The 18,733-nt window shown below is 37.0% G+C and overlaps 1 protein-coding gene across 1 annotated transcript in view; it reads right to left on the bottom strand.

The window, feature by feature from the left end:
- Window positions 1-18,733, bottom strand: part of otog (otogelin) — a 217,220-nt gene that overhangs the window by 112,103 nt on the left and 86,384 nt on the right. The window contains exons 23-27 of the mRNA XM_043706414.1: window positions 10,922-11,029; window positions 6,410-6,548; window positions 3,020-3,154; window positions 2,531-2,677; window positions 860-979 (exon numbers count right to left, since the gene is read on the bottom strand). Coding sequence (XP_043562349.1) covers window positions 860-979; window positions 2,531-2,677; window positions 3,020-3,154; window positions 6,410-6,548; window positions 10,922-11,029 — 649 coding nt within the window. The remainder of the gene's footprint in view (window positions 1-859; window positions 980-2,530; window positions 2,678-3,019; window positions 3,155-6,409; window positions 6,549-10,921; window positions 11,030-18,733) is intronic.

The following is an 18,733-nucleotide window of genomic DNA, read 5'->3' as shown; positions in this document are numbered from 1 at the left end:
GTGACCTTACAGAGGTTTATAAAATCATGAGGGGCATGGATAGGATAAGTAGACAAAGTCTTTTCCCTGAGGTGGGGGGAGTCCAGAACTACAGGGTGAGAGGGGCTTAGGGTGAGAGGGGAAAAATATAAAACAGACCCAAGGGGCAACGTTTTCACTATGTGTATGGAATGAGCTGCCAAAGGAAGTGGTGGAGGCTAGTACAATTGCAACATTTAAAAGGCATCTGGATGGGTATGTGAATAGGAAGGGTTTGGAGGTATGTGGGTCAGGTGCTGACAGGTGGGACTAGATTGGGTTGGGATATCCAGTCAGCATGGACGGGTTGCACCGAAGGGTCTGTTTCCATGCTATACATCTCTAAGACTCTATGATCAAAAAAGGACAGTGTCCACTAGCCTATGTTGAAGACCTGGGAGGTGTGAAGGGGAGGTAATGTACTGCAGTTGTGGTTGCAGAAGATGTCTTTAAGAAATGTTTCTTTTGAAAAAGCTGTGTTTTTATTTCTATGGGTTCTTACATTGCCAACAAATAACACCTGCAGAATTCATTCTCCTATGAATGTTAGCCCATAGTTAGTATTCCCAACAGAATTAATGATGTATTGCATCATTAAGGTGGGACCATAAGCTTTTCTTCCACTTTTAAAGACCACTTTTCTGTAATAGTCTGAAAAATGAAATGACAAATGCATTCATCATTAAGTTGTCTAATCAACAATTATTCCACTCATTCCACTAAGTGCTCTAATCAACAATTCTCAAGGCATCAGTCTCCAACAAACCCAAGATGCAGACATGTGCCCTTTCCCATTGTCCAATATGCCCGGGGCAATCTAGTTTTCCAAATAATCATTTACCTCCATAGCTGTCCAACTGTTCCCAAAATCTTGTGGATTTTGTGACTCCATGTGATCTGGAGTCCTCAATTCATTGGCAGTTTTCATGTCAAAATTTCCACATAGCCCAGAGAGTTTACCCTGCCGAAGTATAAAAACAAAAGCCACAACATTAATTTTTGTGCTTAGAAATCTATGTAATCAATCCATGCTATGTTTTTTGACTCTTCTCTTTGTGGTAATGATCTAGTAGCTCATATGTTTTGATGAGTGAAAACCTGCTTAAACTAAGTCCTTTGTTAGGCAAGGAGAGCCCATATATTATAACCATTGTATTTTGATGTCTTCATGAAAAGAAGTTGAAACTACACACCATCTCAAAGCACTGTGCTCATTCAAGAATTTAGAATCTGTTCTTTTAGCCAAATTGACTTACCAGAGACTGATTATGATGGCCAGTTAATTTCAATCCTAAAGTTTAATCAGCCCTATATTAATTTTTTTATACTTAGGAAATGTTATAAGTCTCTGATTTTCCAGGAGTTTAAGAAGTGATGGATGCAGAAATTAAATTAACATAGTTAATGTTTTCCACAGCCTAACATTTGTATAACAAAGTATAAACTTAATTGATTGTTAATGTGAGAAATACTTGACAGTTCAATCAAAGACCTACCAAAACAATAAACCTTTTTTTAACCATTATACTCAAAACTTAAATTTATTTCCTGTGATGGTCATGCTACAATATTTTTCTAATTCTGCACTACTTATACTGAATTTATAGAAGTGTGATGTTTTAATTTTGTTGGCAGGATGGCCACAGGTAATTTTGTTGAGGGCAAACTAATGAACAGCAATAAGCAAAAGGTACGAGGCAGTCATGACATGACAAAAAGTTAGATTTTGCATCCTGAGTTATGATATCCTAATTTATTTGCAATGATGTTATCTGACTCATAGAACATGATTTGCTTTTACCTTTAATTTGACACAAGTATCTTATAAGCTTGTTAGAATAAACATTTCTGCTTCCTGATGTGCCAATACATAAAGTCAGACCAAAACACAATATAGATTTCAGTTTCTGCAGACATGGTTTATCTTAGTAGGAAGAGAGAAAGGCTCGCATCCAGAGCATCAACCAGAGCTCCTGCCTGATGATAATCTAATGAACTGCAATATAAAGGAAAGGGGAAACAATTATCTTCATTCTCTGGGCAGTAATCTGGTGGAACAGATTATCCATCTGTGAGACACCCCATCTGATTTCCAAATCACTAATTTCAAAAACATTCTACAATATGGGGCAACTTGCTCTGCCAGAATACTGCCCAGATGGCTTGGATGAATATCTATCTCTATGGTATGTCTAGTCAGTGAGAACATCATGTTTGGCTATGCTGTCTCCATGGTCAAACAGCTGATTACTCACAGGCTCGGCTTACAGGGACCAGTTGTAACCTTTTGGCTATAGACACTGGCCCACCACAGTCTGAGGCTGTAGGTGGGCAAGAGCAAAAAAATAACATGATAGAAAAATGCTGATCAGTTTTATGGATTGCTATCTGGACAGAAATGAAGATTATGTGTACTAGCTGTTGACAACCAGAAAGGATCCCAACCACAGCATAACCAAAGCTGCTTAGACATTAAAACTTTTCTCATGAAAATTGTACTTATAGTCCTTACCTGCCACTTAGGTCCAATCTGCAAATGTATAGTCGTCCTTTGGTCCCACAGTATTGTAATTTCTTCCGCGGGGAAATAAATCACAGTAAAAGTACCAGCTTTCCATATGTGTACTATTTGCTGCATGTTGTTGACACTAGAGGGACTCTGGGGAGATTAGTAATATTAATTTAGTGGAAGATATATAATAAAAGTCGGAAATGAATGATCATATATGGAGGAATAGTCAACAGCAATATGTGGTCAGAGCCAGGGGATCAATTGTTTTTTATTTGGTACTAATGCACATTCATTCAATTAAACATTGATTCAGTTTTAAACTATTAAGTCATTAAAAGTAAACTCGAATGATTGCAGAATGATCGGTGGTCCATTACAAAAATGGTAGCCAAGAAAATAAAACTATCTTAACAAGGAAAATCTTTGGCAAGTCATGAAAGACAATGGACACAAAAGTGTTTAATCTTGTTATTCTGCTGCTCTACTCACGGCATTCCCGCTGTCATCATCAAAAACCAATGATGTATTTCCAGTTGTGATAAACATAGCCTTTCGACAAATGATGCCACTCCCATAGCAATCAATATTTTCAGCCATGATAGAAAGATTTGAGGTTCCAAGACTCTGCCAGAACAAAGGTTATTCTTTCTCATATGCATGTAGAGTATCAAATACATAGTTCACAAATCAAGCACACATCTATAGTGGTTTCAGACTTGGCACAAGGATCGTGGGTGACACAGTGGCAAGCACTGCTGCCTCACAGCACCAGAGACCCAGGTTCAATTCCCACCTCAGGCTGTGTGGAGTTTGCACATTCTCCCTGTGTCTGCGTGGGTTTCCTCCCAACAGTCCAAAAATGTGCAGGTTAGGTGAATTGGCCATGCTAAATTGCCCATAGTGTTAGGTGAAGGAGTATATGTAGGGGAATGGGTCTGGGTGGGTTGCTCTTCGGAAGGTTGGTGTGGATTTTCCGGGCCAAAGGGCCTGTTTCCACACTGTAAGTAATCTAAAAAAAACTTTATTTATTAAAACTAATTGACAGTGCTATTCAAGTGTGGTGTAAAGCAGCTTAATAAAATATAAGAACTGGAACAGGTTGCTCAGTTCAATAGCCATGCTCCCACTTTAGTTCCTTCCTCATGAAAAAAAATTAGCAACTGTCAATTGCTTATATGGGTATAATATAGGGCAAGGTTAAGATAAGCAGACGTACATGCATTAGTAGAGTTCCCTGTTGCAAAATCTAAACAGGAAATAGAGGTTTTGTGGACTTTGAGTTTTATTGCAAATTTATAACAAATATCAGCACTACAGCTCCTCTACTGATAGATGTGCTCTGAAAGAAAGTCAAAGTAGTGTGGCCAGGGAAATGCCAAGCACATTTTAAAATGTTCACAGCAGTTTTGATCTATGAACTAGTGTTGGCTGCACCAAATTTCATTAAGCTCTTCAAGAACATAGCTGAGGCTCATGATTTCGGAGGGCTGCTGATTCTATTACAAAATGATGGGTGAGACACGGAGAAGCTATTAGCATAATTCTCTAAGTAATGAAATTGACACCAAAAAGATGCTCTACTGTGGAAAAAGTAACCCTCCTGGCTCTATTTTTGAAGTTATTGCTACAGAGAGACGTTGGTACATACTGATCATAATTCTGTGAAAAAAGTTAAAAACCAAAATGTCAGACATTTTCGACAATCTTATCTTTTAAAGATCATTCATTTTGCAGAGAAAACACAATGACTTCCAATGCTTTGTCAGAATGTAATCTTGCTTGAGTTATAAGAATGCATCAGAATTAATTGTGTAGGTTACATGGAAGCAGCAAATGAGAATATATGTATCAATGTGTCCTAATGTCTTTTTTTTAACCTTTGTCTGCAATTTACAAAGAAATTCATTTAGAAATAGTGTTTAATTTTCCTCAAGCTTGGAGGTTTTACAAAGATGATTTATATTTAATATTGCTTGGTGACTTAGATTCAGAAGGATTGTGGGATAAGGAATATATTTAAATTTGAGGAAATACCTGGAGTGCTTTCTTTAAGAGAGGTTATTGTACATTTACTGTGGATATTGGAGTTTTATTTTAAACATGCATCCTAAAAATCACATGATGGGTGAGAACCATTTCCTTTGCTATAAACCATGTGGGAGCTCTATGCATAGTGTCATGCTTAGAAACATTCTTCATTCACCTAGCTGAGTTGGAGAAAATCCTTTGAAGAACCTTGCTAAATTGGTGGAAAGCTATTAATAACAAGTTGAATGGGAGGGAAGCCTGCTTTGAACATGCTACCCAGCTGATCTTTCCAATTTCTGAAAAGAGAACTCTCTACATCAATTCAGGGTGAAATCTATGCTTTCTTTTAAAAGCATATCTCAAGATTGTATTTCCTGAGCAAGTTATGTGTACAAGACTTCCGAAACAACTATGCATGAGTAGTGAGTTGATAATACATGCCAAATTTACAGATTTCTGTAAGTCCTGTGTTTTATCCTTTTGCCTTCAAGAATAGCCAAAGTTTTTTTTTCTAAAAGTCTGCTTCTGTAGAGAAATTAGATTTTATTCATCTTTCCTCATAGTGAGAGAAAAAGAGAGAAATGGGGATATTCAAAGGGATAAGCATTTATACTTTTATATCACTCACTGTGTATATTAAGCAAGCATTACAATAAGTTTTGCTTCAATAAAAGCCTACAATTGTGTATATTAAGAAATCTGATTTTTGTTTAATTTAAAGTCTACATAGATAAGGTATTTAACTGGTCATCTTGCAACTGGGAAAAAAATATCTTCTATTTCAAATTTCTATTTTAATCCATAGAATAATGGGATGACTAGAATAATGGAGCACTCCTTTGGCTTGTTATCAACACAAAACAATGAAATGTAATATTCATCAAATAAGAATACAGAAGCGTACAGATAGAACTAAGTCAATCACTTGAATTTGGGTCTTCCAATTAGATAGTAAAGGCAACAGATGGGAAATCTGTGAGTGGCAAGAGTAGGGGTGGAGAGGAGAAACTGGGGAGTTGTGGATAAAGACTTTATGAAAGTCAGTAATCAGTTTACATTTGGACCCTAGTATATGGCAAACCTATTATAGTCCTGCTGAAAAAGACACATTTTGTCAAATGTTTCCATCTTGCACTCATCAGAACAAATTGCAAATTATATGAAAACTAAAGGAGAAACAAATTTGAGAGAAGAGCACGGATTAGTCGTCAAGTGGACTCTGATTGGTAAAAGTATTTCTGTCAAGAATGCATCAATTAATGATGACTGAGTTAACAGCCAAGCTTTTTTAAAAAAATTTAAACAAAGTGGGTTGACCCATATTGATCAAGACATCACCCTGAGAATATAACCAGAGAATGGATTCTTTGATATTTATTGGAAGTTGTCCTGATGAGTACGTGATGAAAATGCTCAAGTTCTCCACTATCAAATGATTAATCCTACTACACATAAAATAGAAATGTTTATTTGATTTGCATATCTTCTGATTCTTTCCTCTCTTGGACAATGATTTGGAGTATTGGAAGGGTACTGGAATGTGATTGATAACCTACATTAAGATGTATGAACACTATTTCCATGGCCAACAAGTTCTGGCTTTGGACTCAAGTCTAGGATCTTTCAGCTCAGGCTCCATACATGTCTACTGTCCATTTATGATAATGAAAACTATGTCTGTGCCATTTAAGATGATTTTGTTCACAATTACAAATCAAATATAATTTCAAATCTTTTTCCCAGTTTTTATTTTGTCTGTTTGTATCTTATTGGAAAACCTTTTATTTAAGTTGGTACAGTGAAGACAGTTTATAAAAAAAAAGAAGAATCTTTACTAAAATTAACTTTTACCTTAACCAGGTAAACCTTGCAAGGACTAATAAAATCATAAAGAACTCCATCGAAAGTTTTGTAATGGCGGTCTCCATAAGCTGTACACATTGACGGACACGGTTGGAATTTGCACTGGAAGCTTCCCTGCAGGCAAACACTAAAAAGGTATGTTACCAATAAGGATTGACTAAAATATATATTTGCATGATTACATTCAGAATTTTACTATTTAAACTTATGTTTATTTTTCAAACTAAAAGAAAGCAATCTTCCATTTTATGCTGCATTTACTCATATGATGAGACTGACAAGTTTTACATTAAAAATCACACAGTTATAGCCCAACAGGTTTATTTGGAAGCACTATCTTTTGGAGTGTTGGTCTGTCATCAGGTGGTTGTGGAGTATAAGATCATAGGACACAGAATTTATAGTCTATGTTTTAAGTGTATGTAACTGAAATTAAAAACTGAAATTATAACAAACAATCCAGGTCTTTTTCAATATATAATTTCAGTTACATCACATTGTAAACTTTTGCTATAAATTCTGAGTCTTACGATCTTATACTCCTCAACCAACCAAAAGTTTCCAAATAAATTTGATGGACTATAATCTGGTGTTGTGTGATTTTTAACTTTGTACAGCCCAGTCTAACATCTGCATCTCCAAATCATGACAAGTTTTAAATCTGTAATTCCAACAGCAGTACACGGTTACTCACAAAACATTTCACTCTTACATTTCAGAAATTAAGTACAAATAATGTTTGAATATCTTCAATGCATAATTTTAGTAATGAGTAACTATGTCTTGCTGTTGCGAGTCATTTCTGACTCCAATTCAGGAAGGGGCCACTGTAACAAATGCAGCTCAATATCTATGCAACTATTACAATGGCACCTATTAGAAATAAATGTTTAATCACTCATACTGTTCAAAATGTCAATACTACAAATATATTAATTAAGCAATAAGATATTTTAACTGAATGAAGCCATTTTTGAAACTAAATTTTTGAAACAGTTTGACATTTTATTGGAAACTACTGATGATGAAAATAGATTTGCTAATGTTTTCATGGTACTTTATTTTTATTTATTCACTCATGGGATGTGGTCATCATCAATCTGCCACCATTTATTACCCATCTCTAACTGCCATTAAATAGGTAATGCTGAGCTGCCTTTTTGAACAGTTGCAAGCTGTATAGCAATGGAACACCAAACTGTTGTTTAATATAGATGATGCTAGATTAGTGACTGAGTGACAATCAAGAAATGGCAATATAATTTAATAGAAGGATGGTGTATGACTTGGAGGGAAATGTGCAAGAGATGGTGTTCTCAAAAGCTTTATACACTTGTTCTTACCGGCAATAGAAGTACATTTGTAAAGCACTTGAGAACCTCTGTTGAGTTGTTGTAATGATTCCCATGACATTAGAAGTAATAAATGTTAATGTAGTGAATAGTGTACAAATCAAGTTAACTGCTTTATTTAAGATGATGCCAAGTTGATTGAACTGCACTCATCCAAACAAGTGCAAAGCATCCCATCACACTCTTTACCGGTGTCTTGTCGATGTTGGACAGGCACTGAAGAGTCAGAAGATAGACCAATTGCTGCAGAATACTAACTTTGGCTTGCTCTTTTAGAAACAGTATTTATGGAGCTGATCCAGCTAATCGTGACTCTAAGGATGTAGATGACAGGAACTTTTACAATGGAATGTTGTTCAATATCAAGGAAAAATACTTTATTTATCACAGGACATACTTATTGCCTGCCACTTAAATGAATGTTGCTTGCTGCTTATAAAGTCAAGCCTTAATGCTCTTACTGCATACAGCTGTGAGCTGGCTTATTAGTAGGAGTTGCAAACAGAACTGTACACATTACAATCATCAGGACATCACAATTTCATATTTCATGATAGAAATTCACAGATCATGCAGCTGAGTAGTGTTAGATACAAGATATTGCTCTGACATATTCCCATAGCAAGCTAATACATCTGAGATAATTGGTTCCAACAACAATAACTGATTTAAACTAGCTATGACTCCAACCAGCATGCCGAGTCTGGCCGCAGTTTCCTATTGACTTCAATCTCACTAGGGGCTCCTTAATGCCACACACTGTCAAATGCTGTCTTGATATCAACTGCAATCATTTCATTTCATATCTGGAATTAAGCTCATTTGTCCATGTTGGAATGAGATCTGAAGACAAGTGGTGGCTGAAGGCAACTTGATGAATTGTGAATAAATGCTGTTAACCAACTGATTCCATCACTTTGCTGATGATTCAGAACCAGATGATAGGGGGAAAAAAAATCAATAGTGACATGAGAAAACCTCCTAATTGTTTGTTTATTTGTACATGTCTTGGAGGGAGATATATTCATGACTTTAAAAAAATTAAAAGAAAATGTAATTATTAGCTGAAGAAGAAGATTTGTCAGACTATAGGGAAACAGCACTAGGTGAGTTACAAAAATAGAAATTGCTGGCTGGCAGCATCTGTGGAGAGAAATCAGAGCTAATGTTTTGGGTCAAGTGACCCTTCGTCAGAACTAGGTGAGTTATTCTTTCAGGGATCCAGCAGAAATGTAGACTGCTGTTTATGATTTTATCATTCCATTTAACATGGTGGTGGTACCATGGTACAACATGGAGTGTGCTCAGTGTGATGATGGATGTTTGTTTTATAGGAATTGGATGGTCACTTGAACAAATAATGCACCAGTTGGATGCATCTGCCATAGGCAGTACTGAAATAGATTAGATCAATTGGTTTTACCTTGAGTTGGTTTGCTCATCAAATCTGGGTGGGGTGCTCTTCGGAGGGTTGGTGTTGACTCGATGGACACTGTAGGGATTCTATGACTATGACAACAGTGACCATACTAACTGAATTGTTTTGGGATGTTGATGATAAAATCTTGCAGTATCACCTGGGCATGTCTTTGTCATATCTGAATCCAGTGCCAAGTTTCACATTAAATGGTTCATTTTTCACTCTTCTTGATTCTTTTGGGGGTGATTTGATCCACTTGAGAAAGCAGCTCGACCATTTTGGATTAATTGAGTGGACATCTGACTGGCTGATAGAGTATAATGTGGGAAAGGGTGTGTTTGTTCACTTTTAATAATCAGAATGGAAAAGCAGAATATTTTTCAAAAGTTGTGAAATTTGCAAAGATATTCAGAAAGATTTGGGTATGCTATGAAATTGGTTTGTAAAGTAGGAATGTAAATGGCATGTTGACCTTTGTTACAGGAGACTGCAGTACATGGATAAGAATTCCTGCTTTAATTGTTGAGGATTAGAGTGAGACTACACCTAGATTATTATGTGCAGCATTGTTTTCCATGTTTTTAAAAAGGATATGATTGCATTGAAGGCAGTACAACGAAGGTCACTAGGTTATTACCTGTGTTGTCCGACAATAAGAAACTCAATGAGTAATTAGGTCTGTATTCTACGAAATTTCAAACAACTGAAACATACAAGATTCTGAAAGAACTTTACAGAGTAGATACTAATGCATTGTTTCCCTGTGCTCAGAAATTGAGAACGCAGGGGCACAAGTTTCAAAATGAAGAGATAATCAATTAAGAATGAACTGAGAAATTTCTTCATTCTAAGAACTGTGAAGAGAGATTTATTTTTGTTTTAATCCAGAGGTTATGAATGGACCATCATTTAATAGAATTAAATCTTAGTTGCTTTGATTTTTTTTGGTCTATCTGAAAGAATCAAGAGATATTGGGAGTGAAAGGAAAGGAATGTTTAAGCCCAAAGTCAACTATGTCACACTGAATAGTGGAAAAGGCTAAGTGGAGTCTTCCCCTGCTCCAATTTCTTATTTTTTGGCCTAATCAGAGCTTTTTAAAGGTTCAACATAACTTCCATGCTTTGACAGTCAATACCTCTACTTATGATCCCACATATGCTTTGTTAATTACTCTCTCAATATATCCTACCATCATCATAAAGGTTTATATGCACACCCCTAGCTTGTTCTATAGTACTTTAATGCTTCATCAGCATTGCCTCTCTCTAATGTTCCTGCCAAAATGCATCAACTCACACTTCTCCAGGTTAAATTCCATTTTGCATTTATCTGCCTTTTTGAAAGAAATCTATGTCCTATTGCAGTCGATTGGTAGCATCCTCAATGTTAGTCACACTACCTACTTTGGTGCTGTCTGCAAATCTTGACATTTTAATCTGTATTTCAATATGCAAGTAGTTTTTTTTTCTTTAAAAAATCTGATATGAATGAGGGAAGTATCAGCTATGCTTTACTCAATGGATCAATTAGCCTGTCACCGTCCAATACCATCTGTATAACTGACAAACAAGACTGTGCTTAACATTCAGCATTTGGTCATTTTACAAAGAGATCACTGTCTTCAGAAAAGGAAGAAAATCAATGGTGAAAAATAGGGTTAAAAGAACCTCCACAACTTAAAGTAAAGAGAACACACACAAACCAACACTAAAATATTACTCACTTACCAGGTGTAACAGGCTGATTTTACTTGGTCACCAGGAAAATATTCCTGTCCCTTCCACAGACAGGGGCATTCATTAGGCTTGAAACATTCATCGTCATGTTTCACAAGGCTGGTAAAAATGTGAAATAGGAAATAAAAATTTTAGAGATTGATGACATTTTACAAGAAAAAATGGTGTTAACCTAATTGTCTCTCAAGCGTGAAATTATATTTCCATTCAGTTGAATCCACTTCTAAGTATACCAATGTAAATGTGAATAATTCTGAAAAATAGATTAGATATTACATGTCCCTCAACTGGGGTGTCTTTGTCAGACTTGGGTGGGGTGGGTTGAGGAGAGGGCACAGGCTATAGGTTAAAGTCCAGATCATTGTCATTTCATCTATGTCTGATCTTACCTCAGAGTGTTGAAGGACACCTGAAGTAATAGCCCATCTACCACAAGTCAATAAAGAACAAAGGGTCAATTGAGCTAGTTAAAAATTCAACCAACGCCAATGTTATGTTGTCCATGTCAGAAAACAATTGGCATGTATAATAAAGACAAAATGCTGCTGGAAGTCTGAAACAAACAGAATGCTGGAGAAACTCAGCAAGTCTGGCAGCACGCGTGGAAAGAAAAACAGACTTCACATTTCAAGTCCGATGTAATTCATCTTCAGTTCACATGAAAAGTCAAACTGGACTCATAAAATTAACTTGGTTTCTCTCTCTACAGATGCTGCCAGACCTGCTGAGTTTCTCCAGCATTCTCTAGTTGGCACGTGCATGCAGGACAGCTCTGTCTTGAGAAAGAAATTATTTCTAACAGTGGGAAAGAGGGGATTATTTTCTTTAGGGTTGTGTCCTTTGCCTAACAAGGCTACTCTCTATTAAAAATGTACCCCCTTCTTTCTGATCCAGTCATACTATAAGACCTACCCTCCCAACCTTCTTGCCTTCCTCCCTGAGCTGCCAAACACCACCAATCCCCTCCCGGCCCAATAGCCAAAGCAGCCCTGACTTGCCTCTCTCCAGAATGCATTGAGTCTGCCAGCAGTCCTGAGAGCATCCATTATAGAGTGCTAGCATTCACTTTAGCCAACAGTTCTAGAGAGTGGGATCTGCTCACAGTGAGGACTGAAGGGCCACCATTATCACGTTAGCAAGGCCACAATTCTTTATGGATTGGCAGATGCCTTCTCAGTCTGCTGGCTGGCCATCAGGTTTTCTTGCTGGGAGTTACTGGAGGTAGGGGGCATGTGGGAAATTACAAGCATCCAACACATGGCAACACAGCTAGTCAAAAGATAAAGTTTATAATAGCATTTGGATTTAAATTTAGGCTCAGAATTAATTACAAATATCTGTTTATGTAGCATTTGATTCTAATCTTCTGATCAATGTCAAAGTCAATGCTTATCAGTCACAAAATTGTGCACTTACCCAGATATGTTTGAAAGGCCTTACCTTTTGACGTGGCAGACGAAATACACACACACTGTGTTTCACCATTAGTCATAAGGTAAGTTTAAATGCCAAGTGTCAGTGACTGGATAAATGTTAACCAATGGCCATGGAATAAGCATAGAATTTTCTGTTCTTAAAATAATATCAAAAACTCTTTTAACTACATGTTCAAGTCACAGTTGCATAAGAAATACTTCTGTGAAGTGTTTCTGGGCAGTTTCTGCTTCATTTCCACTACATTTTAAAAAAATTATTATTTCTCAATATCCTCAGAACATCGAATAGCATTTTGTTCCCATCAAGACTGAGAACTGTTTTCAAAGGAAACACAGTGTATTCACTGAAATGCAAGAGTAGAGAGTTCTGTGTTATATTACATTACAGATAGGAAAGATGTGAACAGAATCCTTTACTGACAAGCCAAGAGGAGATTAATTTCTGTGATCAAAGGATTTTAAACAATCCACCATTCAGCGTCTCGTTCAGGACCAGATTAATCACTTTCCAGAAACTGGTTAACATCAACACTCAGGTTCATATCAAACAAAACTGATTTTTCAATTAAAGCATGGGCTATAATTTCCTCAAACTGGAGAAATATATTTTATAAACTGAAGCATAGATATGCAATAATGGTTAAAGTTCTGACTGGTTTCATAACCTGCTAACAAATGCCCTACTGGAGAGTTGATTGAGGAGGGAGAACTTCTGATTCCTGGGATAGTAAGACTATCCTATACAGGGATTAAGGTTGGGAAAGGTTTAAACTGATTTGGAACGGGGTCGGAAACCAGGAGTTAACATCAGAAAGGAAACCTCAAGTGCAAAAATAACTTGGAGCGACAGGCAGCACTAAAGTAAGAAACAGGCATTTAGTGGAATCAGAATTAGAGAATGATGTCTAAAATGAATTTGCTACGTATGTGCCTAAGTGCATAGAATATGGTAAACTAGATTGGTGAACTGCAGGCATAAATAGACAAATGGAATTCTGATGTTGAGGTATTGGAGGACAAATGATTCAAGAAAGTGCAGGAGTGGTTAAATTTACCATGACAGAGAGAGTTTAAGCAAGATTGCGAATGAAAGAAGGATGGCAGGATTGAGTAAAGAGAATATTACAATATTGGAAATAAAGGATATGCAAGAGGGATCAAGGATAGAATTTATTTTGTGAGAATTGAGAAACAGCAGAGATCAAACTATAGTATCTACTCTAAAGGTCACCAATTAATGGGAAAGATATAGAGGAACAAATTTGCAAGAAAATACTGAAGAGGCACAAAAACCGGACAGCGTTGACAATATAAAACCAAAAAGAACTGCAGTTGCTGGAAATCAGAAACAAAAACAGAAATTGCTGGAAAAACTCAGCAGGTCTGGCAGCATTGTGGAGAAAAATCAGAGTTAATGTTTCGGGTCCAGTGACCCTTCTTCAGAACTGATGGGGAGTATTAGAAGCTAACAATGAGTCATGTGTAATAGCAGACAATAACGGCATGGTGGCTCAGTGGTTAGTACTGCTGCCTCAGCGCCAGGGACCTGGTTCAATTCTAGCCTCAAGCAACTATCTGTATGGAGTTGCATGTTCTCTCCGTGTCTGTGTGGGTTTCCTCCAGGTGCTCCAGTTTCCTCTCACAATCCAAAGATGTGTAGGTTAGGTGGATTGGCCATGCTAAATTGTCCATAGTGTTCAGGATGTGTAGGTTAGGCACCTTAGTTAGGGGTAAATATAGGAGAGGAGGGGAATGGTTCTGGATGGATTACTCTTCGGACGATTGGTGTGGACTTGTTAGGCTGAAGGGCCTATTTCTGATCTGTAGGGATTCTCTAATTCTATGTGATAAGGCCGGATGTATGGAGATGGGGAAAATAGAGGGGAAGCTGTCCAAGCCCTAAAATAGTTGAACTCAATATTGAGTCAAGAAGGCTGCAAAGTTCCTAAATGGAAAATGAGGCGCTGTTCTTCCAGCTTGCGCTGAGCTTATGTGAAGCACTGCTGCAAGCCCGAGACAGAGAAGTTGGCCAGAGAACAGGGTGATGGATTGAAATGGCAGGCACCTGAAAGCTCAGGGTCTTTTTTGCAGACAGAATGTGTGTTCTACGAAATGATCACCAAGTCTACGCTTTGTTTTCCCAATGTAATATTAAAAATGAGGGACTTTAATTACCTTAGTCTTTTCCAAGATAATCACAGTATTATGAAGAGGGAAAAAGCTTCTGAAGTTTGTTCAGGAGGATTTTCCTCTTCAGTACATTTCTGCCCCAACAAGGCAGGAGGTTCCTGTTTCTGAGAATGTGTTTGTCAAATGATTCAAGCATCAGTGAGGAAATGTTTAGGGACGACCATAGTCACATAAAATTAGGTTGGCTATCAAAATGAACAGGGAGCAATGCAGAACAAAAATATCTAATTTGGAGATGATCAATACCAGCAGCTTGGGATTGAATAAGCCCGAGGTAAACTGAAATGAAAAAATAGGCACCTTTCACAGATTGGCAATGATGTAGCAACAAGCTGCTTCTGGCAGGACACACATGATGAGGAGTTTGAGTGCAATGGAGTTACATTCCCAAGAAGAGAAAAAGTAGGGAAAACAGATTGGAACTTCTTGGATGACAGATAGATAAAGAGTAATATAACACAGAAAAAGGCTCGTGCGAAATAAATTGCATTTGCTACATGTAAAGTATTAAACACAAATGTGTAAAGTGATGCATTTTGGTAGAAGGAATAGTGTCAGGAAATGTGGGCTTCTTAGCACAATTCTATTTGCAGGGTCAAAGAGACCTCTGGTGCATGTGCATAGATTTTCAACAGTATTATTGAGAGAATAATTACCAAAGCACATTCAGTTCTGGACTTTATAACTTCAAATACTCAGTACAAAATCATACAAAGTATGCTGAAACTTTATAAGGCTCTGGTCAGACAACAACTGCATTATTGTGTTGAGTCCTGCTGAACGTACGTTATAAAGAATGTGATGTTCCTTGCAAAGGTATAGAGAAGATTTACCAAGATGATTCCAAAAAGCTGGTTTCTTAACTCCAACCTCAGGATGAGAAGGCAGATTGTTCTCCTTGGAAGAAATATGACTGAGGGGAGACATAATGGAGGTACACAAAATAATGAAAGGTTTGATTTTGTAAGGATTAGGGAATACTGGTTTAAAAACTGTTACCCTCTTACTGCTGAGGCTAAGAGATGCAAGCATGAATGTGAGGAAGAACTGATTCTTTGCAGCTAACGGTAATAACCTGGAATTTGCTGCCCAAGGACTGTGGAAGTTGAGACAAACAACCCTTTTGAAAGAAAATTAGATGAGTACTTGAGAGAAATAAATTTCCAGACTACAGGAATAGGGTAGTAAATGGAACTAACTTTATGACATTATGAATGAGGTGTTTTTTTTTTGGCACAAATAAAATTCTTCAAGGGCTTGGCAGAGCAGCTGCAGAAAACATAAAACCAAGGACATAGTCATGTGCTAAGGGTTTGTCAATTAGGACTGAGTTTAGGAGAAACCTCTTCAATTAAAGGCTTTGAATGATTTAAACTAGAGATCAGTACAATGAGAACATAAGAACTAGGAAGAAGAAGTAGGCCATCTGATCTTTTTGTGGACTTAGCTCCACTTACACCCACCCAGCCCCACCCCACCATACTCCTTAATTCCTTTATTTTTCAAAACAATCTATCGTAGCTTTAAAAACATTTACTGAAGTAGTGTCAACTACTTCACTGGGCAGGGAATTCCATAGATTTACAACCCTCTGGGTGAAGAGGTTCCTTCTCAATTCAGTTCTAAATCTGCTCCCCCTAATTTTGAGTCTATGCCCTCTTGTTCTAGTTCACCTGCCATCCTCCCTACTTCCATCTTATCTATACCCTCCATAGTTTTATATGTTTCGATAAGATTCCCCCTTATTCTTCTGAATTCCAATGAATATAATTCCAGTCTATTCAGTCTCTCCTCATAAGCCAACCCCCTCAACTCTGGAATCAACCTAGTGAAGCTCCTCTGCACCCCCACTTGTGCCAGTACATCCTTTCTCAACAGATAGTCTCAGCAGATACTCAGTTATTCAGCTGAAGACTAAGATCAATAGATTCTTAGACACGACAGGAATCAACTGATTTGGGAACTGAATGGACAAGTGTAATAAGGCCAAAGACCAGTAATGATTCTATTGAATGGAAGTACTGGTTTAAGAGGGTGTATGACCTTCTCCTTCCACTTCTTACATTCCTATGTGAAAAATAACATATATCATTCCCGTCAAACACTGAAGAGATTCACAACTGGACTGATGTTATTAATGATTTTTTTAGAAAGGGGACAAACTAACTATACAATCAAGTTCACTTTGAAACTCTTAAAAAGAGGAATAGGGAATCTAATTTATCTTCCAGTCAACAGCACAATCTGTTCTCATAACTTAGATGAATGACCCAACTCTAGTGTAGCCAAATTTGCTGATCATATCCAATTAAACATGAATGTACATTATGAAGAGCATATAAAGTGTCTACAAAGTGAAACAGATTGATGAGGCAAATGAGAAAAAGAACAGGCAGATGAGTACAATGTGGGAAAATGTGAGGTAATTCATTGTGGTGGGAAGATGAGAAAAGTAGAAGAGAGAGTGAGATTTCAAAATGCATGCAGTGCAAATGGATCTGAGTACTCATGAACATGAATACAAGATGTTAGCATGCAGGTACAACAATTAAATAGGAAATAATTAAATACTGACTTTCATTTCAAGTGGAATGGAGCATAAAGTAGGCAATACTTGCTAAAGCTATCCAGGGCAGTAAAAGACTGCATCCTCAGAACTGTGCAGACTTTCTTGCTCCTTACTGAAAGGAGGGATATACTTGCATTGGATCAATTCAAAGGTCCACTTGACCGATACCAATGATGAACAGATTTTATGAGGAAAGGTTGACTAGGTTGGCCTATACTCATTGACATTCAGTAAAATGAGAGGTGATCTTAGTAAAACAGAAGTTTCTGAGGGGTTTTGACAATGAGATTGCCTAAAGAATACTTACCTCATTGGGATTATCTAAAATTAGGAGACAGCTTAAAAATATGGTGTGTCCCAGTTAAGACAGTGATAAGGAGGAATTACTTTTCTCTGTGGAGGTTAACTTTCAAAATTCTTTCCCTGGATAGCAATGGGGGTTTGGACAGTGTTTATATTCAAGTCTAAATCAGAAAGACTTCTAATTTGCAGGATCCATAAACATCAGTTGAATGTGGTTCCTGTGCTGAAATCATCAGCTTGATTAATATTTAAATAGGGATAGTAATTAAATTGAATTTGAAAATATTGCAATACTTAATTAATTCCAAAGGCCGTTGTGAGAGAACAAACATGATTTAAAGGATGTTTGAATGTGAATGTTCAGTAGTTTACCACAAATACATTACTGCATTGTGCTTGTGGCCAAAGACCAAATAAACTCCTATCAGAAAAAATGCAACTTTGAATTATAATGTAACAACTCTGTTTTGGTTTAATTAAATAGTGCTGATGTCCTGTGTATTCTTCTATGATTCTGTTAAGCTTCTTAGGTGGTATTTGATCCTCTTGGCAAATACGTTTCTGTTTAAATAATGTATAAAACAATTTATTCAGGGAAAAGTGAAGCCAATAAACTAGAATGAGTTCTATTTTCATTAATTCTGAAATAGGACAGCTGGCATTTGGAACCAAAAAAAGTTCTCTATGTCTGATTCCCTTTTAAATGAAGACTATGATGGAGTGAAAATTTCTGTAAAACATCTTCTCATTGCCTGTATGCTGGTATTAAACAGATAGGAATCAAACATTCTCATTTTTGACTGAGTAGATTGTGCATTCATGTTCTACTTCTTACCTTGACTTAGCACGTAATCTAATTTGATATTCCAGCTCAGTATTCCACTGACTATTCTGGCCGCTCTTAATATCCACTGTGCCAAGTCAATGCCAACTCATGCTCACAAAAGCTCACCTTGCTGTTCAAACCCTCCATGCCAATTCATAATCTCTGCAATCCTCCTAGAACCCTCTATGATGGCTCATGCTCACCAATCACTCCCATGACCCCTGTTACTCCAGATGCCAACTGAGTACTGCTAATTTTTGCTCCACTTCAACATGGACAGAGCTCAGCAACCATGTGGAGATGAAAAAATCTTTGACAATCCAATACAGCTGTCACTCTGACATGCTTAATAATAAAAAATAAACTCAACTTATACAGTCCATTCAAAGCTTTTAAATCTCAACTGGCTCTCTCTCATAAAAACAAACAAGACTCCATTCAGACTCCAAATCAGAAAATAATAAACCTTTAATAGCCTC

This window comes from Chiloscyllium plagiosum, chromosome 16, assembly GCF_004010195.1.
Source record: "Chiloscyllium plagiosum isolate BGI_BamShark_2017 chromosome 16, ASM401019v2, whole genome shotgun sequence".
NCBI classification, from domain to species: domain Eukaryota; kingdom Metazoa; phylum Chordata; class Chondrichthyes; order Orectolobiformes; family Hemiscylliidae; genus Chiloscyllium; species Chiloscyllium plagiosum.
The sequence above is the reverse complement of the archived record's forward strand: the minus strand, read 5'-3'. Positions and strand labels throughout refer to the sequence as shown.